General features: G+C 39.0%; 1 protein-coding gene across 1 annotated transcript in view; it reads left to right on the forward strand.

Annotated features, from left to right (window-relative positions):
• The window catches only part of LOC125989438 (cadherin-4), a 158,817-nt gene that overhangs the window by 35,064 nt on the left and 97,074 nt on the right, over positions 1 to 26,679 (forward strand). The window contains exon 3 of the mRNA XM_049755822.1: positions 25,399 to 25,422. Coding sequence (XP_049611779.1) covers positions 25,399 to 25,422 — 24 coding nt within the window. The remainder of the gene's footprint in view (positions 1 to 25,398; positions 25,423 to 26,679) is intronic.

A 26,679-nucleotide genomic window follows, 5' to 3' on the forward strand; every position in this document is an offset into this window, starting at 1 on the left:
GTGCGTTATTTGATACTATTTAGATATTCTTCTTTTTGTTCCAAGACAAAATTTATGATGCTGTCTGTGTATTACCTGATGTACTCAATGGCCTGCGTCACAAACAATAGGTCCAATAATCCTCTGTAAGTGCAAGTAGGAAAGTTTTAGAAAAGGGCAGAGACTTTCAAAAGTACAAACCGCAGAACTCAGTCGATGGTGAACTGTTTCAAGTGTTTTTCTTATTGACGTCAGTGTTCAATTTGTTTTCTTTTAAACACATAAACACCAAGATTGAAAGTTCTAAAATTGGTCTAACTGTCGCCATGACAACAACCTGAGGCGGATGCACACAATGGTGCTGCATTTAAGACTTAAAAGCTTTCCATGATTCATTATACGCTTTATTGTACAGTGTCGATGTTCATCTTTTAGCGATGTACCTTTTTCAAGTGGTGGAGTGTAGCCAGTAATCATGTTTTAACACTGAATAAAATCATTTGGTGGATTATTTGTGTGTATCAGAACCCTGCTAATGATAACATATACAGTTGCAGCAAACATTAAATTGGTCCATTTTGTTTTGGTCAGTGCTCTGCTGGTTGTGTCTTCCGAGTTGTTTTCATAAAGAGGTTGCTATGCTCATTATGAGACGTGCCGTGGGGTAACAACTGCTGGAAGACAGTAATCTATCTATTTGTGAAGCAATCTTTGTCTAAAACTCATGAATCCAAACTTTTAAATTGTTTTTCCCTCTACGGTTGCCAAAGCAATGCGTGGCGAGGGCGAGCAGAAATCCCCAGTTTGAGTTTTTATTTTTTTCATTTTTTTTTTTTTATAAAGCATGGATAATCACAAACTGCTCGCATCTTCTCTTGTTATGAGATTGTGTCCGTGTTGTGTGCGACTGTCACTGTGGATATCAGTTGGCTCGATAGCAGAGGGTGGTGTCTGTTTTAATCTGGGACAAGGCAAGGATTGAAAGGTCAACTCTGCGGCGCTGTAGCGAGCGATGCACACGTGGACTATCCAGACACAGATGCTCGCAGAGAGACGCATTGAAAGGCAAGCACCAAAAAGAATATATTTATGAAGAACATGAGTTGTGTGAAAAGGTCACCACGCTGAAGATTTGCCGCTGTATGCGGCCCACCTGTGTGTTTGTGTGTGTTGCTTACAAGCGCAAGAGGCAAAGTAATAAAAGTTCCTCGGTATACCTTTTGGAAGCCTTATGATATTATGATATTCAGCCAAGCGAAGAGCTGAGCAAACAAAAGTAAGCGAGCCAAGAGAGTTGAGTGCGAATGTCCTCAAAGTGCTCCATTTGGCGAGTCTTGATTTTCACCAAAGCTGCTAAGAGCATTTCTACTCCCCAAAGGAGTTGCTCCTCTTTTCTACCTCTTCCCCCTCCCCCACGCATCCTTTCCAGAATGCTGATGTTTATCATTTCCATGTTTTTCTGATGCTGCACATTGTGCTCAGGGGATGAGGTTTTCAAATCCATTTCAAATCATTACTCATAAATAATACAGAGAGAACAAATTAATATTCTGCATCCGGTAAATGTTGTGCTGCCTTTGCGTCACTCATACTATTTTTTTTTTTTTCTTGAGGAGACCCTACATTATGTCATGTGTCTGTTCTGTTCTGCTTACTCATACTGTATGGATTGGGGCAGTTATTGTGTTCTCTTTTGCAGGGAGCTTGGCTGCAGCCGCAGCTCGGTGTGATAAATGACAATGCAGAAAGAACAAACCGCACCATTGTGGCAAATGAACATTTGTGGCTGCGGCCCTGAGGCCAACAAAAGCTTTTTTTTTTTTCCTCTCTTCTTCTTCTTGCGCATAAGCACACACTAGCTAACACACATGTGGCACACCCACCCCTTGCCATTTGTCGTTCAGAAGGTTACTGTCCTCTCCTGCGTATTATTTCGATCTGTGGAAACAAACGCCTTCGCTCCCTCTGGGTTTGGAGATAAGCAGATTGGTTTGTCTTTCGGGGTAGACAATAGGATCTCAGTCCACACAAAGGTTCATAAAATGGCACCATCACGGTGGGGGAGAAACCGAAACGAGCTCGCCAAAGCCTTCTTTTAATGCTTGGATATGTCACTTGCAAATTCCTGGTGTTTTTGTCGTGACCAGTTTTCCATGTGGCTGCTTTGCTGGATGAATAGTTCAAACCCAAACACCTAGTAATTGTTTCATTTGCAAATAAATAGCCAACTTCGCTTTGCTTTAGTTTTTATGCAGCAAATGTTTTATTTTTACTTCAACTTGGTGTCAGCTGCGTTTTGTTCCTCCGCCTCCCCTTCGCTTTTTGCCTTCATCTCTGGGATCAGTGAGAAGTTCAGCAAGAGACTTTGTGGACTCTGGCAAACGCTTGAAATGCTAATCACAATTGATCTGGATGGGGATATCACAAAAAAAGTGAGCTGATTGCTGCCACGGTGCTCAGTGTGGGGCTGATTTTGAATGTTATAAATATTAATGGTGCTTTGCCCGCTAGAGGAAGGCAATTCTCTGACAGTGCCATGATTACCCGCCGGATCTGGTACACAAGCAACTTGTGCTTGTAGTAGTAAATGCTTTAGATGCACAAATACACACATAGAACGAATTAATTGGACTCAGGGTGAATGCTGTGCGGGTAATGTTGCTAAAGTGACAATGTGGTTTGGATTGATTCTTTTTAAATGTTGTATTATAAAGGCAACACAGCTCCCCAAAAAAATCCATGAATAAATGCCCATTGGAAATGAATGAAAGAAATCCCAAGTAGCTGCTCTGGCATGTACAGTAATCATCAAAAGTGTTTCTAATCTCATTTTGCGGATGTGCTTATCTTGTTGTAGATCTTTTTTTTTTTCTTCTTCCAAAAATACGTAAACACATCAATGCGTGTTAATTGAAAGAGGCAGAGCAAAGTCAGCATAAATAGATGGGTTTCTATGTATTGCGTTTCACCAGAAAAATCGAATGTAAAAATATAATAAATGTGCAAAAATACCTAAATATTGACATTCCCATTTTGATGTGTTTTGGAATGTAATTCAGTGTTTGACGAATACTTTATACATAACAATAACTTTATTCCAAGGCTACATTAGCATCAGATAGTATCAAGCCCAACCAATTTGTTTCCATCTTTTAAAAAATGCATTTTTTGGAATCAAATCTCTTGACCCATTTTCATCCTTATTAACTCGGAGTCAGAAATTCTGATCAGCAGTCTGCTTCCTCAAACATGACCCCTGGGCACAAACACCCCCACTCCGTCCCCCACTCCTCTGCCTTTTGAAGGGTCCCAATGGCTAAACGGGGCCTGCGTGTATCGATGCACATAGTTGGTAGTCTGCAGACAAGATCGAGGGGCCATGGAGAAAATCGATGTTTCTCATCTCTGCTTGCTCTAAGTGATGAGAGCAATGAATAGATTCTTTTTATGACTTCATTATCGGCTCTGTCCAGTTTACGTATGGAGGAACACAATCATAATCCACTGCCCCTTAAGGTCAAGGCTTGTTTAACTTAATAATAATTATAATTTTTGGCAAGAGAAGAAATGATTTGTCGTTAATAGCGGAAGATAAAGGTATTGATTGGACTTTTTTTATTCGATCATCTGATAATTAAATCTTCCCATATTCATCATCAACAAACTCGGTTGTCATGTGCGGAAGTTTGTAAACAAGACGACATTTTTCACTCGATTGAGCCTTAAACTGCAGCGACGTGTTCTGCCACGCTTGCCGGGTCATTTAATGAGAGCCCGAGCTAATTCAATCTGTCCTGCTCATCCACTGCAAGGTACGATATGTAACTTGTGCTTCGAGGTCACCCACACATTTTTCTTACCACTGTTTTATCTCTCAATCAGCACATCTTTTTCCTTCCCGTCACGTTTCTCTTTCATCTCACATGGCCCAAGGCGTAATTGCTGTTATTCTGCGACTGGTTTTATCATCCTAGTATGGAGATGACTTGATAAAAATGTCTGGGTTGCCGTCTCAAAGCTGAGACTGTCAAACAAATGTCAGTGATACTTTGAACCGGCACTTTCTTTTGTATGTTTACAGCAAAGTACGCTTTCACAGCTGCTGGGTTATGATCTCAATCTTGGCTCAGGTTGTTCTGGTTACTTGGGTTCAAAGGCCAAAGCACTGAGTGAAGGAAAATCGTTTAACTGCCAGGAGCACCCAAGCACATTGTTTGACATTGATTTTAATTTTCATGAAACTCTACATGTGTGAAAAGAAACACATGAACATTGACCAGATATCGCTGCAACAAAATAATTGTCATTGATATGTTATTGTGCAGAGGGCAAGAGGCACCATGGTCTTAAGTTGTGTAACTTTCTGGGTCTCTGTTCACCCAAATGTAGGTGCCAACTCTGTGATGTCAGTTTTGAATGTGATTGATGACTGTATTGTCAATTTTGTCACAGTTTGATTTTTTTACTTTTGGGGTAGTTAACAAATACTAGATCTATTAATCAAACAGCATAAGCTGTCTGGAAAATGGATGGATATAGTTGACATTTTAATTTTTATACCTCAGCTAATTTAAAAAAAAAAACAAATCCTACGAGCGTAAATAACCCAGAACGCTGCCTCTTGTTTATTCGGTTGTCTTGGTTCTGAGCAGAATAACGGATGATGAATGTAAACACAGCCTCAAACAATGCTTCTTCAGCTTTGGCAGCTCCTGAAGTTTGCCCAAAGGCACTTCAATGACATTCAAACCATGAGAGGCACACTTAAATATGCACTAATGCTCCCTATCCAACCTGATGGATCATGAGAGGTACTGTAAACTAATGGGCGAACTTTCCCACGCTTGTACTAAGCTTGTGGTATCCTGATAGTTTTCAGACAAGAATACTTCATTTTCTCATCATGCACTGCAAAAAGGGAAAAAAAGTCTGCCCATGGGTCCCTCAGAGGACGCTCTGCATTCTAGGGGACAAGAGAGCTTTAGTAGACAGGGAATGATTAGTTGCTTGTTTCCTGAGGGTCAACTTTTAAATACATGACAGATGATGCGAGGCTCCTATCTGTCTGCTCTCAGCATGCTCTCTCATGTTAATGTCCTCTGATGCTCTGACAGACAGAACCATGTCCAGGGATAAATCATTCCTCGGTCATCGGTGGAGCTGTCACTCATGCGCCCGGACAAATGTTTCATCTGCTTCTTCTGCAATTCCATCTCATTCTCTTGCTGTCCTTTGCCTCACTCAGCACCTCGTCTATTTCTTTCTCTGTCCTCTCTCTGTCACCTTTGCTTTTGCAGTTTCTATTACTTTTACATTGAAACAAATACCGGATTTTCCGGACTATAAGGCGCACCGGACTATAAGGTGCACTTTCAATGAATGGCCCATTTTAAAACTTTGTCCTTATATAAGACACACCAGACTATAAGGCGCACGATTAATGCATCATGTCAGATTTTTAATCCAAATCAAATCATTCTCCATTTTATCTTTTTTATTTCAACTTCAGACACAACTAATTACTTTATAATCACAAAATAATGATCCATAGTCCTTTTGATTCATGATTCATAGTCTTCAGCTGGCCAATTATGATTGATTTCATGTCACAGTGCTTCGGGACAGTTTAAATTTAGGAATTTGGTCCATATATAAAGCGCACCGGACTATAAGGCGCACTGTTGGCTTTTGAGAAAATTTTAGGTTTTTAGGTGCGCCCTTTAGTCCGGAAAATACGGTAGTCAATCCAATGTCAGCTTCGTCTGAGGAGAAAACTGCCAATGGCGACTTTCGAACACCTACTTTAAACACAAACTGGTGATGTAACAGTAATATGGACAAAAGAAAAAAAAAAATCAGCCACCATTTTTTATGTGATCACAGCAAAGACACAGCTGGAACTATATACTCCCACCAGTAGGGAAATCAACCTGGAACTCCAAACAGGCAGTATTCATATAAATAGTTCCTCCAACATAATTAATCTTTACTGTTACTTTAAGCCCATTCTGCATTTTGTTTGTTTTAATAGATGAAGATTTATTATTAACACCGTTTATTGTAGAGTGGCATGCTGATGTTTGCACAAACCTGTCCACACGTACACAAGCGCAATTTCCTCATGACAAACACATCTTATAAAATAGATTCCCAATAATTACTACTGTCATCTTACATTGCTTTCCTCTTTATTTTCTCCAGGCTGTTGTAGGTTTAAGTGGCTGTTCTGTGGAACAAGACAAGCAGTGTTCCATAATGAAGTGTTTAATATTTGATGCCATTGGATTTCACAGCTAATAAAAGCCGTGTGAGCTTCCATTAGCTCTCCATCTTGACTTGAGAACAGTGCAGCGCGGTTTCACAATGTAAATCACTATCACTCCAACGTCAGCTAAATGGGACAACCACAAAATCTGTCATGATAAAAAAGTAACAATACTTACATTCTGCGGGAGTTTTACAATCACAGATTGTAAATTATTCACACCAGTACATTATACTGGTACTTTTGTGTTTGTGCCAAGGGGACACCTGAGTTATTTTGTTGGAGGGAAGTCTCAGGGGAGTGGCTTTATGGAATGTTTGAGAGGCGTAAGAGTTTTCACAATTCCCCAAAATACTTTCAAGCTGAGCAAAATCTACAATGTTATGGCAGACAACATTGTAAATGCACGCACCTAAGGAGTCAGTGCTTGCTTACTCTTACAGTTAGGGACATAGAGGGAGACCAGCTGCTTTCAGATGTTCATTCTTGCTCTGCTGGATGAAGTTGTTACTGACCAAACTAAATCAACTGTGCTTATTTAAAGAGTAAGTGGGAAATAAAGACAAATCAACTGGACAGCCATCATCTCTGTTTTAGTGTCTTTGCCTTTGCCTTTTGAATATCATTTTACATTCCATCTCTTTCCATTCGGATACTTAAAAGGGGACCGACTAATCCAGTCTGTGTTGTCACAACGGTGCCTGTAATTGGCTCGCAATAAGGGGGGCGTTTAGGGAGGGCAGACTCGAGTAGGTAACAATCCACACAATTGGCAGGAGGGACAAATCAGAGCGACACAGTGCACTAATTGTTGAAAGTGGGGTCAATAGTGCCATTCGACAATACTGAATGTGAGATACAAAGATTTCCACCACTAACAGAAAACTAAATCAAAGCGTACCAAAACTAAAGATGGACTTTGGACACATATTTAAATGCAACTAAATGCATCCCCATGTTAATATTATATTTGTACAGTTTTTAGTTTGTATTCCTTGGCACCATTGTACTGTCATCCTCAAAAAGTAGGACCACATTTCTATTTTTAGTTCTAGTCAATTATATTTCTCTTCCCTCCCTGTCTGTCATGTCAGCAAGCTGCATGGTGACAATTAAAAACAAAAGGCAAATATTTGTTAATGCTGATGGCAGCGTGAAGTCATGGTAGGCTTTGAATCTGAGAATTAATTGAATGAAAGGAAAGTGCTGCTTGGCTTAGTTGAGAGTACAATAGAACTGCACTATAGATTGTAAATTCTCTTTTTTAGAGATGCCTGGTGTCTAAACATCCGCTTGTGCTTTGTTGTATGAACATTAGACAATACCTGTGTTATTGAATAGAGGAATAAATATGGAGGAATTGAGAAATTTGTGATTGGTTTGTGAGGTCATTAAAAAAATGCTAATTTGCCCTTATTTGCTGATCTTGGATGGGGAAAAAAAAAAGCTAAGATTCACTTTAATGTCAGTTGAAAGTCAAGTGTTTATCTCAACACGTTAATACGATGTCGTCTGCCTTGATAATGATCCCGCCAATCTTATTTAAAATATCAGATATGCAGCATGGAGAGCCTAATTTGAAGATGGCCCTGAAGGCTAATATTCTCTCCGTCGCAAGTGGTAATTCCCCACCAATTATATATATATTTTCAGAGCCGGAACAAGCTGTTCGAGCTATTATTTTGGGAGGTGTTAAGGTTAAAAAAATATGCCCTGCAGTTACCACACTCTGCAATTAAAAGCTAAAACATTTTCTTTGTTCTGTTCATTCCCTTAAACGTTCCCCGTCTTTTGTTATGTCAACCCTGTGTCTTACCGCAAATTAGAAAATGTATGTTTCTTTATTACAAATTGTGTATAAACCGTAATTTCCGGACTATAAGCCACTACTTTTTGCTCAATTTCTGAACCCTTCGTCTATTCATTTTTTAAACTTTTTATGTATTGTTATACAGGTATGTTGCAATAATATCACATGCACCATACACCAACACTTTGCTACAATTCATGGTTACAATTAGTCATAGCAAATTAAAGCTTCAAAATTGCTTCATGAACCAATTATTGTATTTTTGGACTACTCTAGCTAACACTATCTGTTCACCATAAGCTGAAAGCACACTGATTTACCATTTATTTGCTCTTTATTGATACCAACAGTGCCATACAGAAGAGTCAAAAACTACTGGTTCATGAAGCAAATTTGAAACTTCATCTTCCCATCACTTGTTACAATACAACACTGCAGTAAAAAAATTAAATAAAACCTAACTCAGTCACAGAGGATTCAAATCATAACACCATATTCACAAGGAAAAAAAATCTCTTTGATATGCTGACTGAGAGCCCTATTAAACCAAGTGCAGTGGACCAGAAACAGGACGTGCCAACCCAGCAAAATAATACCAGTAACTGTGCTGAACGTCACGACTTGAAAACAAGCAAAATTGGATAAAATGTTTTCTGAAGCATCACACTTTGCACATCATCATGTGCTTCATCAACCTTTGTGTTGGCAAGTCGGTAAACAAACAAATCAAATTATGAATCCTAATATGCTTGCATTCACACCTCTATCTGCTCTTTTTATATATATATATATATATATATATATATATATATATATATATATATATATATATATATATATATATATATATATATATATATATACACACATATATATATATATATATATATATATATATATATATATATATATATATATATATATATATATATATATATATATATATATATATATATATATATATATAGCGAGAGTGAGAGAGCGTGCGAGAGAGATAGGGGGGGCATAGAATGTGCTCATGTGAATTTATCTCCCCCATACGTACAATTAGAGAGGTGACATATCTTCTCTCCTTGGCACTTGAGTTTAATATTTAATACCAATGCTTGGCTCCTGCATAACAAAGTAGGGAAGTGTACAATAGAATATGTTAATGAAGAAATAGTTATTCAGCAAAATGACTCCTTGGATAACGATGGCGGAAGTAGGAAAAGAATAAAGAAAGGGTTTTGATCCACACTCCAGAATTAGGATGCTTTACATCCAATTTTTAAACATGGTCTTGAATTCATCATCTCTCATCTGTACGTCTGGCTCTCCATCAGTCCGTCAGTCCGTCAGTCCGTCCGTCCGTCCGTCCGTCCGTCCGTCCGTCCGTCCGTCCGTCCGTCCGTCCGTCCGTCCGTCCGTCCGTCCGTCCGTCCGTCCGTCCGTCCATCCATCCATCCATCCATCCATCCATCCATCCATCCATCCATCCATCCGCTTCTATTTCCTTCTTTACGATTCGGTTCAATTCTAAAAATCCCGGGATCAAACCTCTGGGTTGGGAAGTGACTCTCACTGAGCCATGCAATTCCAATAACTCACCGGAGGAGCTCATCCTGGATTATTTTGTAGGCTTTTCCCTGGTGTGTAACAATACACGTGTGAGACAAAACTACTATAATGATATCCTTGGTAGTCTTTATGTTTGACTTCCTTAAGCTAAATAATAATAGGAATAAAGATTGTAATGGATCATTTTATTGCTGACACATCACTACGCATGTGTGCAATATGCTGTACAATTTAAATGCATCACGCATTTCCGGTACTTCATTATATGCACACAAGGGACCGAGTCTAATATGCACACGTACCGGAAGGAAGGGCCAGCTACAGTGCTTAATGCTTTCTAATGAAATTATACATTAGTATTTGCTGAAAGGCAAAAGGAGAGTTTTGTAATTACACAACTGTTCATGACAAATGGTGATGATGTGTAGGGAGGCAGAAGAGCTCCTCTCGCTACTACTATTGTTGACACATTATGATTTTTTTTCTGAACAAGTGTTGCAGTTATTTTGCTATTGTCTGTCTGTTATTGTATGCATGTGTTAAATTTAACTGTTAAGTGTTGATCATTAAACCTGACAGACAAAAGACGGGGATGTCGCTAATATTTGTCAACTGGAGGATCTGTGAAACTCTGAGACTCTTTTGTGATTAAGGTCAAGACAAATAAATGTGACTTTACTTCCTATCTCAATCCTTAGCAGCCAGTCAGATGAAAACAAAGCAGAAGAATAAACTACATGGTGTTATCTTAATGAGCAGTGAATGTCTCTTGCTGGGGTGAGCAAAAACCTTCCATCCAGAAAAGCTGGAGTGCTGTCCTTTGTTCTTGCTTTAATGAGAAAATGATCAGTTTTTCATTTACCGTTTTATGGGGCTGGGTTTTTTCAAGTTTGGTATATTATTTCACTTTCATCACAAATAAGTCATGGCCTAATGTAGCTTCCACCTCTTTCAGTGGAGACTGATTGGTCTATTCATTTTTTTAACCAACCTCAGTTCCCACAATTACATCACTGACATCTTGAAATGTCAGGCTAATGTGTCTCCAAATGGCAGATACATGGTACAGACGCCTGAAATATGATGACTCAGAAAACCCAAGACAACAGCTGTGAATAATTTAAAGTGGCACTTTATGCAAATGGTTAAAAAATCTGGGACACGATGCGAAAGGTTTTTTGATTCTTCTTGCTGACTGGAAGAAAATTCAGTCAATATGTTACCAAATATGCATTACTTTCACATTTATTCTGGCTGGACAATGAGACCTTCCATTACTTTGTAATCTTAAACTATAACCTGTAAGAATTTTGCCATTAAATTAAAGTTAATAAATTAAGATATTTAGGTTTAACGGACACAGAAGATGAAATGAAGCGATGACACACAGATTTCAATTTCACTCAGCATCAGACGATTCTTTTTAAAATGTGGCTCTCACCTCCAGAAGGGGTGAAAAAAAGAAAAAAACGTTCAAAGTACAATTTGATCTAAGGGGAGATTGTGTCACCATGGCAGCACTGTGAAGGTTTCTTTCTCTGGAATAATTCACAGGGGAAATGTATAATTCTATTTTCCTGAGAATAATTGATTTAAATATTTAATCTTTTAAAGTCCGAGTATTTAACGTCACTAAAAGCATTATTAAATCAGACAACAGTTAATAGCCCCTCCAAACCTAACATGTTTTGTTTTTTTAAAGACCATAAATGTCAGTGAGAGAGCAATAACATTCAAAATGTAATTTAAATAACACTTCTAATTATCAAGTAGGAACCATTGAACAATTGGCTAATGCTAATGATCAGGTAGGAACCATTTCCATTCAAGGGCAACCACTTCCTCAAAAACGAGACGGCTAATGGATAGTGTCAATACTTCTCTGCAGAAACCAAGAAGACTGCTCAGATGTTCCATCATGAAAGGACCATTTTGGTCATGTCCATATTGATTTGCAAGAATCAAGATCAGAGCGCAAGATTATAGTGTAGAAATTCTCTATCATCAGATTGCGCCATCCAATAATTTCTCCCCCGATTCCCCTCAGCATTTTCAAATGGCGTGCTATTAGTTTTCTCCCTTTGACGCCCATGAAGTGTCTGTTTACATCATCTATTTGCCATTAACACAAGAAAGCTGTTTTACATTTGTCAGCAGGATGAGGCTGAAAAACATCAATAACCACAAATCGCCAATATTTAGAGCTCGGAGTAGAAAGTGAGTGACCACATGATAAAACACTCAGCCATACACCGATGTTGTTGGCTATAGAGAAATCTAAATGCATTGAAGTCCCTCTTGAAATTTCATTTCCATCATTTAATATCGAGATGTTTTCCCAAATGATAGCAAACTGAAAGAAAATGAGCACTTGATTTTTTGTAATAGACGAGTAGATAAAATGCTTTTTACATGTGTCCTTCCTTTACTGGACACAAACTTTCTCTTCATAGCTATTTATATGTATTTCAATTTCCTGAGTGCCTATTTCAAAACAGGATGCGAATCCAAAGCTCTCCGCTTGTATCTATTTTTCTGGCCATTATTCTTTCAAGTTCAGATGATTGAGGAGAAAAAGTTGGGTGTGGCTGACAGCATAATGGAAAGATGCATGCCGACTGAGGCAATACGTAAAGTCGCCTTATAATGTATTAATGATGCAGTATTGTTTTATGTTACAAGAATGAGGACGTTTCTCGACCTCGCAAGGCTGACCGGATATAGAGCCCTGTTTTCATGATGAGTTGCAGAAACAGAAATGGATTTGACATTGGAAGGTAATTGTGAGTCTCTGAGTGACACCTTTACAAAAGTGACCGGGGTGCTATTAAAATATGCTTAAAATAATAATGATTATAATCTTTTCAATTAATTTTCTACAATAATTCAGCCGTTTTTTCAAAAGGCACAGCATGTTGAGATTTTTCTGAATACAAATACTCCTATTTTTTTAATGTGCCAAGGGATAAAAATGCCTTGTTGAATTCATTTGGCTTCAGTGGCGGAGCTATAGGGGGGCAGCTTGGGGCACTGTCTCCCCCTGAAATATGCTTGGACCCCAGTTGTCTTTTAGGTATTTTCCAATGTTTGTATGGGAATTCAATTTCACATTTCCATCACTTCTCATGGAAACATAAAATGAATCTCCATCAGCATTTTTGGTAAAATTTGGAGGTTTGAAATATTTTGTCGCTGTTCTGAGATATCTTTTCCTCCGCCCAAAAGAAAATAAATCCTCGCTCTGCCAGTGGTTGGCTTTCTGTTTTAAGTCAGGAGTGTAGTCCTGGAACGGAACCGTTCTGTGTTGGATTGAAACAATATAATTAAAACGTACTTCACTTGACTTGGCAAGCTTACATGCAAAAGTAACATCCCAGAGGAGGTGGGACATAATTTGCCCCTATCATCACACTCCCGAGTGAAGGGGTATGCAGTATCGGGTGTACAGGCATGATGTGGTACCCCAGAGAAACTGGAGTTGAGATGAACCAGTCAGGTGTAACGTATAGCCCATAATTGTATTTTCGCACTAAATTGCCCGGAGGAGTAGAACAGTGGCTGACTGGGGATTAATTTGATCTAACCTGATTTAAGCCATGTACTTTTCATCAGTTGATTAATCATCACCCATGAGCTCTTGATTTTATGTATCCCATTAGCTTTTAATGTGATTGCCCTGTTTTTGGAGATGTACCCTTTCCACAGAATATATTACTTATCTGAGACAGCAATTTCAGGGGGCAGAGGGCACATGAAGAGAAATTTGAGGGGTTTTGATTTGCCCAGTTTAGCCTGCAGAATGAAATGCTTTTAATATGTTCTTAGCGGAGGTAGTTTGGATTAAGTCATTGGTTAAAATGCTTTTTTGGGCATTTTACTCTAACTGCAGATGAAATACTTTAATGGTGTCGACTGCTACTTTGTAGTTTACAAACAATAATACAGAAAAGTGACCATGCATCAAAAGGAAATAGGCTAATTAATTCCCCATCAGCTCAGTGGCCTAGTAGTAGAGTGTCCGCCCTGAGACTGGAAGGTTGTGGGTTCAAACCCCGGCCAGGTCATACCAAAGACTATAAAAATGGGACCCATTGCCTCCCTGCTTGGCACTCAGCATTAAGGGTTGGAATTGGGGGGTTAGATCACCAAATGATTCCCGAGCGCGGCACCGCTGCTGCTCACTGCTCCCCTCTCCCCCAGGGGATGGATCAAAATCACATGGGGATGGGTTAAATGCAGAGGACAAATTTCACCACACCCAGATGTGTGTGTGACGATGATCATTGGGACAAATAAATAAAATAAATCAGACGAGGTCACCTATTCAAAGGTTAAGAGAGAAGAGTTCTGGAGGGAGCATGTGCAAATGTCATTTATGAGTTTGCAAATTGTGCGTTATAAAATTACGTATAAAAATACGATACCATACAATACAATAAAAGTTGTTTTTTTATAGAGCACATTTTTACAACAGCTGCAGCTGTGCACTTATTTGCCAAATGATCTTTTGTACAACAAAACGATTGATTGCAGTAGTGGCGGCTAATAAATAGAGGGCGCTACGCTGACCTTCGCCCAACTGAATTATCTTGAGAAATACAAAATTTAATAATGTACACATCTAATGTCATCTAATAAACCTGCAAGGACACAGGCAGGACAACCAAAATAAATACATATCTACACGGACCAACAAGCAAATAATTTTTACTTGATCTCCTTTCCAGCTTTTAGTTTCTCCAACAGGGTTTGTTTTAGATGAAAAGTCATTTCTACTGGAAGATGGAATGACATAACAAAGAACAGGTTGTGTTCCATTTCCGAGAGCTCAATAGGAAAAATTCTGCATTTATTAAAGGGCTGGTCGACATTTGTGAAGATGACCCAACACATTTCTGCACCTCTATGATTATGGATGGTTGGCAAAATACAAATGATAATAATCATATTGATGATGATGATGATGAGAACATTGTTGAGAATTAAAAGAAAAAAATCACTTTTAGGGGCAGCCATGTTTACGACTCCATTTTCGGACCATGTTACGAAAATGACAAAGTGGTGCTTTAACTTTCCTTGTGAAGATGACAAAGAACACTCGAGAGATACTTAAGCACTCGGATGAGTTTGCCGAAGCAGCTAAGAGACGTCACTTGACAGGTGTGTCAGACGGCATAGATACCGTAGGTCTCATCCCAGAGACGCGGGCTCTCATCTTTCACTCTTCTGAAACATGATAAAGGACCAATCTCCTCTGCGCTTCTTATCTCCACACTCATATCTCTACTCGGCAGACTTTGTATTTCTGCATCTTCACAGGCACCTCTCACCATGAGAGAGCCAATGCTATCACATAATCCTTCATCTTAACAGCCTCTGAGACCCAGTTGTGGACTCAGTTTTTTGAGAGAACCTCAATGCACGTACCATGACAGTCAAGCTGCTTGGAAACAGTCCAGTTCCAATTCTTAACTGTTTACAATTCCCTGTTAAATTCTCAACACGTTGCATGAAGCAACTCTTTCCAAGTAGCAGATGCATGTGGTTCCCTCTTTGTTTGTGCACCATTAACTAATTTGTTTTTAGTCTTTAGCTTTGGATTGGTGTCACACTCCTAATCCCCACACTGCATGGCACTGCCTCCCCTCCTCCCAAAGCAAAAGCAGAGCTACTGGGAAGCAGGATGATGGAAGCAGGTGGAGTTATCACAGCTCATTTGCCGCTAATGTTTTGCTCCTCTTAATTAAAGTAGGATTTACACTGTACATAAATGACACCAAATGTGTAACTAAGGTTATTTTTGTTGCGCATTTCCCGCTGCTTGCTTTCTCGGTTCATCTTTCTGCTCCAGTGACCGCATTTGTGCATTGGTCGCACAGTGTGAGGGTGGAAGTTGGAAGGAGAGACAACAGTCCGTCTGTCTATTCAGTGTCCATTCAAAATTATTCATTAAGCAGACCGATTGATACCACACGAATAACTGTGTGTGAGCTTTATCATCATTGGTTGTTTCTTGCGACTTACCGTATTTTCCGGACTATAAGGCGCACCTAAAAACCGAAAATTTTCTCAAAAGCCTTATAGTCCGGTGCGCCTTATAGTCCGGAAAATACGGTACTTTGTCGTGTGCTCTGCGGACAACCCCCCCACCCCACCCTTTTTATGTGTCATGGTCTTTCCTATGCTCCGCACTTCTTCGTATTAAGACACAGCCTTGGCTCAAGGTGACTGTATGTGGAACACCTCTCAGGAGATCTGCAGCACCTGTTTAGGCAGAGATGCACACATACATGTCAACACACGTTGATGATCTGCCAGCTACCTCTAAAAAAAACACACAAAAAAATAGAAAATGAGAGCTGTTGCAATGGCATTAGAGAGTACATATACTCTCGATCTCTTTCCAAAGACAGCCAAGTCCCCTCTGTTTCCTACAATAATTATGAAACAAGCCAGGTTTTGATGGTCAAATGTTGACATTTATCCAGGTTTTCTCAAGAGGACAAATCAACTTGTATTAACCTTTTTTGGGTTGAGCAGATTTGAGCTGTGATCTATATCTCCATATACCTTGATAAGGTCACTATGGGCAATGATGACTGGTTTATGTGCTATTGATTTACTATTGAGTCTGATCGTTGCCAGACGGTGCCCAGCAGGTGGCCTTGAGGCATAATCAATTTATCAGCGACTTAAATCGACAAGGACCGCCGCAATAAAGACGGACAACGTGTCCTCGGGTAATGCAATTGAGTCGGCTGTAATGTAAGCTTTAAACATAAGTGTGCGCTCACACTATTTATCTTCATGTGGAGAGTTAATCTGCGCATCTATTTATTAAAATCATCATTTATTGCATCCAAAGCAAGGGCACCAGTGATTCTATCCTCGATTTTCTTTATCTTTAATTTTTTTTTTTTTTTTTATCCCTCTCGTCCTTGCTCTCCACCTCCACATTTACACTCCGTATCTTGTTGTGTAGGTGATGAGTTATAGTGGTCATGGTGATGCAGCTGATAGATGAAGGTGAACTTAGCTGTGGCCTACAAGAGACTTTAGAGGACGCAGAGGCTGTCATCCATCCTTCCAGCCTCCGACATAAACAAATCTTATTGCATGATTTTTGCTTTTCAGTTTGACTTAATCGGGAGCCAGTGCATTTGTTTACTTAGAAAGTTCCATTGCATATTCTGCTATTTGCATACATTTATTAGAGAAAGAAAAGAAAAGCTCATCTGAATAGTTTCTCCAACTAAACAGGTTAAATTAAATTTGAACAGTTCATCTCGTTGTTTTTTAATGACATCCCTTTTACTGCGATTCTGAGTATCCAACTTCTGCATCACACCTGCTTCTTTATCAAACACAAGATAACACGGCTGGTGAGCAGTAGCACTGGGCAAGAAGCGGGTCCCGCTTCCTTATCCCAGGCACTCAGGTACGGCACTCTTCCACATCCGCTATCAGCATGAAATTACACGCACCTTAAGCCCATTACCACTTCAAAATGAACAGGCACATAGGAAAGTAGGCTTCCCATTAGTGCCTTGCAGCATGCAGTTGGGCTACATCTGCTCCTACCCTGAATATTCATGGAACCGCTGTAAGAATATTCGCTAAAACAAACCCCAATTGAATGTGAATAAAAACAACATTCATCGACTTTGTACTGTTTTTAATATATATTATCGGTGGAAACTCAGACGGATGACAGCTTCCAATGACCAACACTTGTCATTATGCAGTAAAATGGAAGGATGAACATCTCACACGAGATCATATATTTGAGTTTGGTATGGGTACTAATTAGTATGATTCCAAATATCCAAATACTCAATATAGAGCATTTATTACAGGGGTGCCGCTGTGCTTTAGGGGCTGTTCTCAAAATAGCTCAGTGAGCTGATCTTATTACTTGTGGTGTTTTCCGAAAACAATAGCAATGGCAAAAATAAGTACCAGTGAGTTTTATTATTTCTTTGTTATTTTGAGTGTGTATCAAACTGGAACTTCTCAGAAATCAGTTTATAAGAAGTAGCTCTCAGTTTCAAAAAGATTGGTGACCCCTGATTTATTATGTGCATAAAATGAATGATGTTCCAAAACTGCTGGTCCGAGGTTCCAGCCGAGAGGACTATACAATACTGAGCTGCTTCATAATTGCAATTTTTTTTTTTTTTTAATAAGCACATTGATTAAGGTGCTCTACGGGTGACCTTTATTTTTTGTTACTGAATTCAGAGCAGGTTCTTTCATTGCTCAGTATCCTGCTAGGCAGGTTTTAGAAGACAGCCACGGCCCAAAAAATAAAATAAGCCAACCTGAAATTGCTAAATTGTCCAACCCTGCATGGCGCCCGCTATGATTGTAATCATGTCTTGCAAGAGAAATGAAATTGCTGCTTTTCAAATTTTGATCTATTTACTAATATTTAAAATGCTACTCACAATACAATTCCTTTTAAAATTGAAAGTCAGGTTTAAAGATATGGATAACATTTTATAATACATGCCAAAGCAAAATTTATTTTATAAACCAATACATTATTCCTAATAGCAAGTTTTAATGAACTTACTCAGAGCCAGGTACGTGCAGAGAAGTGAAGCTATGGGTGCCTTGATGCACATAGTGGCCTTCTGTCCCCCCCCCCCCCCCCCCCCCCCTCTTATTTTTTTAATTAGCATCTGCTTGTTTGTGAAAGTCTGTTTGGAGCTATGTTGCAACATTATTTATTCCTGCGTGTATGTTTTCAATATTATGTCAAATATACGTAAATATTTTTATCTTCTTGTGATCACCCCACAATTTTTCATGGAAAACATACATTGAATATTTAGCAACATCTTTTGAAGTTCAAGCAAAAAATGAAAAAAATTCTCATTCATTTTAATAGCTGTCAATTATGTTCTTGAGTATATGTGGGGGATGAAGGAGGGGAGTGCAGGATGAGCAAATGTCATTTAAAATTAATGTTCTCATCAATAGCCTGCGATGTACTTCTGAGAATGTTTTGATTACCATTTTGCAGCTTTAAACAAATCACAATTTCACAATCTCGCCATCCATCGTCTTTGGATTCTGCCCCTGCCTCAACCATATCCATAAAAGGAGTTCTCAATTTGCGTACCCAATTGTTCAATAGGGAGCTTTGAATTTCTATTGAATGACCACAACTTATCCAGTTTGCGCACGTTATATTTAAATTCTTTCCACAATAATTAAAAAAAAAGTTCTATGTGGCCTCTTTTCAACTTTGAGTTCTCCAAAGTTCTGTGCACAGGCCTGCTCAGATCAATCACAATGCAAAGGAATCCATATTCTATTAAATCTAACATGGGCCGCTTCATGTGCCGCACTTGACCCCCTTTGAGTTATGTACTCTATATGTTCATATAAATAAGGTAACCTAATACCTTAGTAAGCAAGATATTATTCTAGGAATTCTGTGAAACCATGAACAAAATAACCAGGAGCATCATCATAAGTACCGTATTTTCCGCACTATACGGCGCACCTAAAAACCTCCAATTTTCTCAAAAGCCTACAGTTCGCCTTATAATCAGGTGCACCATATATATGGACCAATATTGAGCCACTACAGCAGGCGTGTCGAAAGTCCGGCCCGTGGGCCAAATGTTTATATCTTATATATGGACAAAGTTTTAAAATGGGCCATTCATTGAAGGTGCGCCTTATAATCCGATGCACCTTATATGTGGACAAAGTTTTAAAATGGGCCATTCATTGAATGTGCGCCTTATAATCTGGTGCGCCTTATAGTGCGGAAAATACGGTACCCAATTTAAAGGATTTGTCGTAGAAAACAGAAAGCAAATTAATGCTGTTGGTCAAAGAAATAACACACTGTCAGACAATCCGAGATGTGCCATATTAAGAACAGCGACCCTTACAACAGTGAACTCAGGATAGACAGCTTGTTCTTATCTCTAAGGAGACTTGCTGGAAGTCTGCTTTGTGACGGCAGTGACAATCATTCTTACGGCCGCAACCCTATTCTCCTTTACGATAACGCGCCTCCGCACCAAAGCCTTAGCAAAGAAGAAAGAAATGGTTCACAAGGACAACTATTGCGTCCTTTAAGTCGAATAACGCCGACGTAAGAAAAAGTTATTTCTTAGTACTTGAGTTCCTTTCTTGAAAACAGTTTAATTTCATTTGAAAAGCATGTCAACATCCATCCATTTCCCCAAGGGTTTATCGTTAGTGTTAAAAATAAATGTCTAACAGTTGCTTTGCTTTCAAATAAATATACCTGAAATCCGTACGGATATGCACTTTCTTTTCAGGCCCTGTTGTCACTTGGCACGTTCCTTTCTTTCATTATCAAAATATCTATTTGTTAGCTGAGTTAGGGAGCTGCTAATTGCACTTGTCACCACCTTGTAAGCAATAAAACAGCTTTCTGCTCTTACTGACTTGACTCTAAATCTTTCTTCTTCTGTTCATACAACCGTCATTTGCTCCAAAAGCTCGCCGTGTCTCTGTAATTCTGAACAAACTAGCACATTTTAAAGAGTGCGTACGCTAATTTAATATTATGTAGGCAATGTTTTCGAGTGTTAGTGCTGCACACTTGAAATTTTGAAGTGCGCAGGTGTGTCCTTTGTCGAACAAAACACAACGTAATTGTTTACAAGCATCTTTTGGAATAAATTATTTTACAACATACTGCAACAATTTCTTTCCTATTCTGTGAAACAGTTTTTATAAAATAATTACCGAGAAATGTCGAGATAAACACGGCGTGTCGTTTTTCCTTAGACTAATTCATTTCATGAAATGTTCAGTTGAAAAAGAATACTTGTTTCTTGACCACTTTTTTACAAGCCAAAAGTTTCAACCAGTCTTCTTCAAGGTTTCAGTGATTACTATTGATAGAGAACAGCGATAAGATTCGAAAGGGTATCGTAACGAATCTTAAGATGGCTCTGAGAGATGCTGTTCTTATCTAATAATCCTCATTGCAAGTAACTGATGAAAAAAGACACCAGCTATCTTCAAATGATATCAGTACCGCCGTATAAGCTCGGAATGACGTTATCTTTTACTTAGTGGCCACTCATATTAGTTTTATCTTTCTTCATTCTGTGTGCGTGTGTGTGTGTTTGTGTAGATATGCGTGTCTGAGCAAGAACCATGAACATGCATGAACTATATTTTCTGAATAAATACAGATTAATTGTACATTGAAAAATGATATATATCATCTTAGTTAGTAATAATGAGAGCCTTTAGCTCTTCCTAATATTATATCCCACTTACATTTTCACATTTACATTTACATTTACATCTGTATGCAAATAAGGGAATTAAGAGACCAATATCATGTTTAACATTTGCATAATATTTATAGCTGCTTCAATATAAGCTTAAAGTGCTCTACAATGTTTTTGTAGTTTGTGACTAGGAAAAAAAAAAATCATTAGCTTTTCTTCACCCTGCATCCTATTTATGTTTCTATTGAGGTCCTTAAAAAACCGCCAAGGGTGAAAATGAGATGTTACTACATTTTGAATATTTGTGTGGTTTGATTTAATATGAAGCAATGCAATAAACATTTTGTGAAAATAGCAACCTTTCACCTCTAGTGGGAATACTGCATAATGCATGGCCTCAAGAGGAAGATTAAAAGCAGATATGTATTTTTATTTCTGGACACTGTCTCTAAAGATTCAGTTTGAAGCCCTTTTTCACTTTTGTGTCCATTTGAATCTGAACAGATGTCCAATCCTTTGTGTTCACTTTCACATTTTTTATATTTTTTTTCTATGATAATATTTCAAGCAAAGCAAAACTAGAAAGTGAATCAGAAACGATAAGGGGAGAGTGAAATGTATCGCAATAATATGCAAATAACGCTTTGTTCACTCAGTGACCGACCTGCCAAGGGTGTCGCTAGGCAAAGATCTCACAGCAAGAAATGGGGTGAAAGATAGAAGAGGAAACTATATAAAACACAGGAAATTATACACTACATAAAATAGCTGTGTATATGTTCATGAGACAAAGTGGATGTGAAAAAGAAAGAAGGGTTTCTTTCCTTTCTGATCTGCAGGTGGCAGTCAGAACTGAGAGAGGACCACTGTTCTGCAAGTGAAGGTCAAATCTAAAGCTGTTTTTGTTTAGACTACCACTGGCGCAGGGGAAGCAAAAATAAAGCTTCTGGTGTTGTTTCACCCCCCCACCACCACCCATTCTTTCAATCTCGCTTTATTGATGTAGGAGGCTGCAGATTAATGGATGTATAAGCAGGATTTACTGTAGTTTAAAATGCTCCCAAAGGAAAATTTTCAATTTTAATATGAGACTCAAGCTACCATTTATTTTTAATTTAATGATCTGTCCTTGGCCATGATGAGCAACAGGCAAGGCGAGGCAGTTTTATTTATGCAGCACATTACGTACACAAGGCAACTCAATGCGCAGGCGGTTCCGATCCATTCATTCAAGATGACGGTTGGAAGATCATCGTGCGTTTTACGATCAGAATGGCCCATGACAAACGGATCAAGTGAAAGTACGTAACCACAGTTATGTTCTGCTCAGATTAAGAATTGCAGTCTGTCATCATCCCAGTGTCCAAGCAGTCTGGCTGCAAATCTGAGCCAATGGCCTGGCACCAGAACTCGAGCTATAGCAAGGCGGTTTAAACGGGGGTAGTTCCCTCGGGCAGAGCCGAACACTTGGGGCTCACCGACCCCGCAGCCCGAGCTCTAATATCTGATCAAGAACCATCTGTTGAGGCGACCAGATCCTAGGCACGCTCCCAGTACCCCTTCCTGCTGACTGACCTCTCCAAGGAGAGCCTGATGGGATATCAAGCTGTTAAGCAGGCTATTAGATTGAGTCTTATTCCAATTCGAAATGCAATACAGACAAATGAACATGACAAAATGCCAAAGATAGGCTCAACTCAATCGTAAAAGAAAAAAAAACATAGCAACAAACACTAGGCATGTAAAATCTGTATTGTTATACTCTCAAATCAAAGTAATACCCCATGATTTTAAAATACGACATGAATTCTGAACTGACAAATCAACAAATATAATTAAATTAGCAATACACTCATGTATTTTACTTTGTCATTTCTTGTCCAAAGTGATTTACTGTGAGTAAAAGTACACCAATGCAGCCGGTAATTAAGAGTGTGACAAAAGTGCACTCCTCCTGAAGTTTGATTTGCTCGTACAAGAGTTTTTTGCTCCTCGTCGAGTCACACAGGGCCATTTGCCAGCCGTCGATAACAGTTGGCTAATGGCTAATGTGCCACACAAGACTGATGCTGCACTTGCTGTTTTCATTTTGCTGCTGCAGTGCAGTAATTAATCCAGCTGAAACCTTTGTGCTCACAAAATAAATGCTTTCCATTTTCATTAATAGATAACTCATTAGTATGTAATGAGCAGCAAGACAAAATTCCCTGTCCAAAAGGTGACATGTGTTTCTCTGCTGGTTTGTACATATACACACTTTGTTGGTCTCCATGGAAGCAGCACTGGTCTTTCCAAAAGAAGCAGATACTTGGAGACAAATAATGGATCTGTTCTTTGATAAAGTCAAACCTTGACATTGATAACCTAAAAACCTACCTTTTCCGCTAAGCAAAATTAATACTTATGTATTTGACTGTTTCCAGGTAAATTCATGTTGATTCATAAATCAAAAAATTGGTCTTTTGTTCCGAGTAACAAAACACATCACCGTACAAAAGTGAGGTAGCCAGATTTATGAAATGACAGATACCGTGTCACAAATCAATCTTCAGCCATGAATTGTGTGGTCCTTCACATTGCTGACTAGCGTGTAGGTGGTATGTGATTGACTCCAATAAGTGATTTCGGCTGAGTTGGGCTGCGGCACCAAAATGGATTCGTTCTTTCTTTCATTACTCACAAATGTCTTTTGGTTTGTCAAAAACAAGAGTACCAATTACTGTCCATGGAGATCAACGTTACAGTGTGGGAAACACAGAAGTCAGTTCAGCTACTCTAGTTAAATCTCTATGTGGACCATTGAAAAGACAAAAAAAGTGTTAAAATATAATTAACTGACTAATTAGCTGATGCTGTTGTTAGCATCTCTCGCTAATAGAGTTGGTGCTTATTGATCGATCGATCGATCGATTACTGTGTTCTTCCAAAATAAAAGTGAGAAACGATTTGTGCAAGCACAAAAGAGGACTTTTAATTTGGGATCTTCTTACTTTACCACAAACACGTTCTGTGTGATTGTCAGCAGTAATTTGGGTGGTACTCAGAGGACAACCACTGAAAACGTACATCCTGGTGCTTTAGAATCTCACGATTTTAATTAGTGCAAAGCTAATTGACCAATTTTTCATGTTTAAATTTGATACTTGTTTATTGGTTTTCTTTGTATCAACTCAGTCATGGTTGATTAATGTTATTTTAATGGATCATGAATATATACATCTCGAGATGACTATGCTTTACTATGCATAGTATGCCATTTAACTTAATTAGATGTATTCATGATCCACAAAGAAGACACAAAAAACATTTGCGGTATATTTATTCTTCTTAGTTTGCAAATTACGTAAAAACTTTTCCATCTCCAGGCATGCTGAAATGTTATTTGGCTTCCACGCATCCTTTGGGATGTGCAAACCTGCGTCGACATATGGCCTACTTTACATAATACTCCAAGCCACAAGGGTACTGCCGCGGGCCCAAAGGCAAATCGGGACGTCACTCACACATTCACTTCAAATTAGGCTTTAAATTCATTCACTTTATGCTGCTGATATAGCTGTGAAGTGTGGTGCTTTCAAACTGCAACTAAGAGGAGAAGGAAGTGTTTTGGGCCATGGCAATGACATGACAGTTCCTCACATTTTTTTTTCTTTCACTGAGGGACTGATTGCATAAGATTTGGCCTTGTCAGACATGCTTGGTCATACTTTGTGCTCCTGATAGTGTACGGCTAGATCTATTTGACTGTGCCATGTTGAGTGATACCCATCCATTTATCAAGTACCCTCACGGTCACGGGTTAGCTGAAGCCTTTTCCAGCTAAGAGAGCTAGGGTACACCTTGACCTGTTCGCAATCCCATTTGTTAATCTTGAAATCTAGAAAGAAAAATGTTAATCTCCCCAAACATTTTCTCGGTCACTTTTTGTCCATGAGCTCAAACACTTCGAAAACTTCAAAACATGCAAGTCTCAACCTGGTATTAGAATAGCATGATCAATGTACTGTTTATTATTTTTCTTTCTCACAAACACACATCCCTTAGTTGTTTAAAAAAAAAAAAAAAAAAAAAAAAAGAAAGCTCTGTATTGTAAAAACAGAGCAGCGATGCATTATTGTCTGCCCAAGAGCACATCCCATGGGCCGGCAATGGATTGTCGGCTTTCGGAAAAAAAAATAGTCTAAAATGCTTTCCGAAAGGATTTGATTTGCTCTGTCTCAGTGCTCTTCAGCAGTGTCCAAGGGTGCTCGGGGTGAATTGTTTAAGAGATAGAGGTCTGGCCACTCTCGCCTCTCTACTTAAGGCTTCTCTGCCATGTGTTTTGCTCACATCCTCCACCTGGTTGCTTCCTTCTGAATATAGAACAGCCATTTAGTCTTTTATGTGTGCGGACCTCTCGCCTTCTGTATGGTATTTGTTTTAATGTTTATTCAGGCTCAAGTGTAAAATCAGAAAAAAAAAATCATTTTCCTGTATTTGATGACTGGATTTTGTGTGGATACTACAGCATGATTCATTCATGTGTGTTTTCTCTCTTCTTTCTGCAGGTGCCATTGTGTCATCACAAAAAGGTAAGAGGGCTCTGTATGACTCTGTGTTTACATTTTTTGCAAATGATCCAAATGTGCCTTGAATCAATAAGTTTTAGGTCTGTATTGATTTTATTACTTATATTTATTACTTATAGTTTTAATGTCTTCTGTCAAAAGTCATAAAGGGTAGTTGAAGTTAAATGTTAAATCAAGCATGTTTATTATTCCAAATATTCCAAGCACAATTCAAAGGTTATATCAGTACATAGTGATTTAGAGTCAATTTTTTTTGCGTCAAGTGTATCATGCCCATGACCCCCACCCCACCTCATATACAGACACACACAGACTGTTTTCCGTCTCTTATATGCGATGATAGGCAGTATATGACACTGTCACACAGGCCTATAAAGGTAAGTGATGTAGGCTGGCCAGGCTGATGAATGTTGAAGGGCCGGCATAGCGTACATCATCCCGTCACCGGCACACTCGCATATATTTCGGAATGAGAGGAAGATAAATAATGCCACACATCATGACAATGAGTGAGTGCTCACTTAAAGTGGCTGCCGTGCATCTATAGCTGGCCCGATTTCTTTTGTCCATTCAACTCAGTCAGAAGTATTTATACACACTCTCCAAGTCTTGCGGTGTTATCGCTGTGGTGAAAAATATTGTTTGTGTGTCCATACATGACTGACAGACATGACTTTGATGGAGCTGACGAGACGCGAGACCTTGGGGCAAAGAGTTTGGACAACAACAAATAGAACCGACAAGACTCTGCTTGCATATGAATTTGATATTTGCTAGCGTATGAATGATGGATATAGTAGAACATTTGTTCCGGCTGACTTCTCAATCCATCTCAATTAATCTTTATAGATGTCTGTCTCGCAACTGTTCAAAATCTACATTGCTACTTGTTCCTTGTTTGACTGAAGGGCATGTGGCAGTCAGATTTCCAATAACCTTTCCTTCTGTCCCCACCCATAAGACGATTAATACATGAGCTTGTCATAACACGACCTCCTTCGTTAGTTTTGCCGTGCCCCCCTCGCCGTGACATCCCTATCCAACTGCCCCACCCTCCTCTTTGCCACATGAAGTATATTTCTGCCACCTGTGCTGCAAAAACAGTCTCTCTGCGACATCGGACTAATTTCATTTTGAAAATGCCAGCAATAAATTTATCAAATGGACTGAATCGAATCGGAGTCACACGCAGCCATCCGTCACGGGCTGTCCCCTCGGGGGGCTGTGGGCGTAGTTAAGCCGGCCAAAAAGCTCTGCTGG

This window comes from Syngnathus scovelli, chromosome 2 (assembly GCF_024217435.2).
Source record: "Syngnathus scovelli strain Florida chromosome 2, RoL_Ssco_1.2, whole genome shotgun sequence".
Lineage (NCBI taxonomy): Eukaryota > Metazoa > Chordata > Actinopteri > Syngnathiformes > Syngnathidae > Syngnathus > Syngnathus scovelli.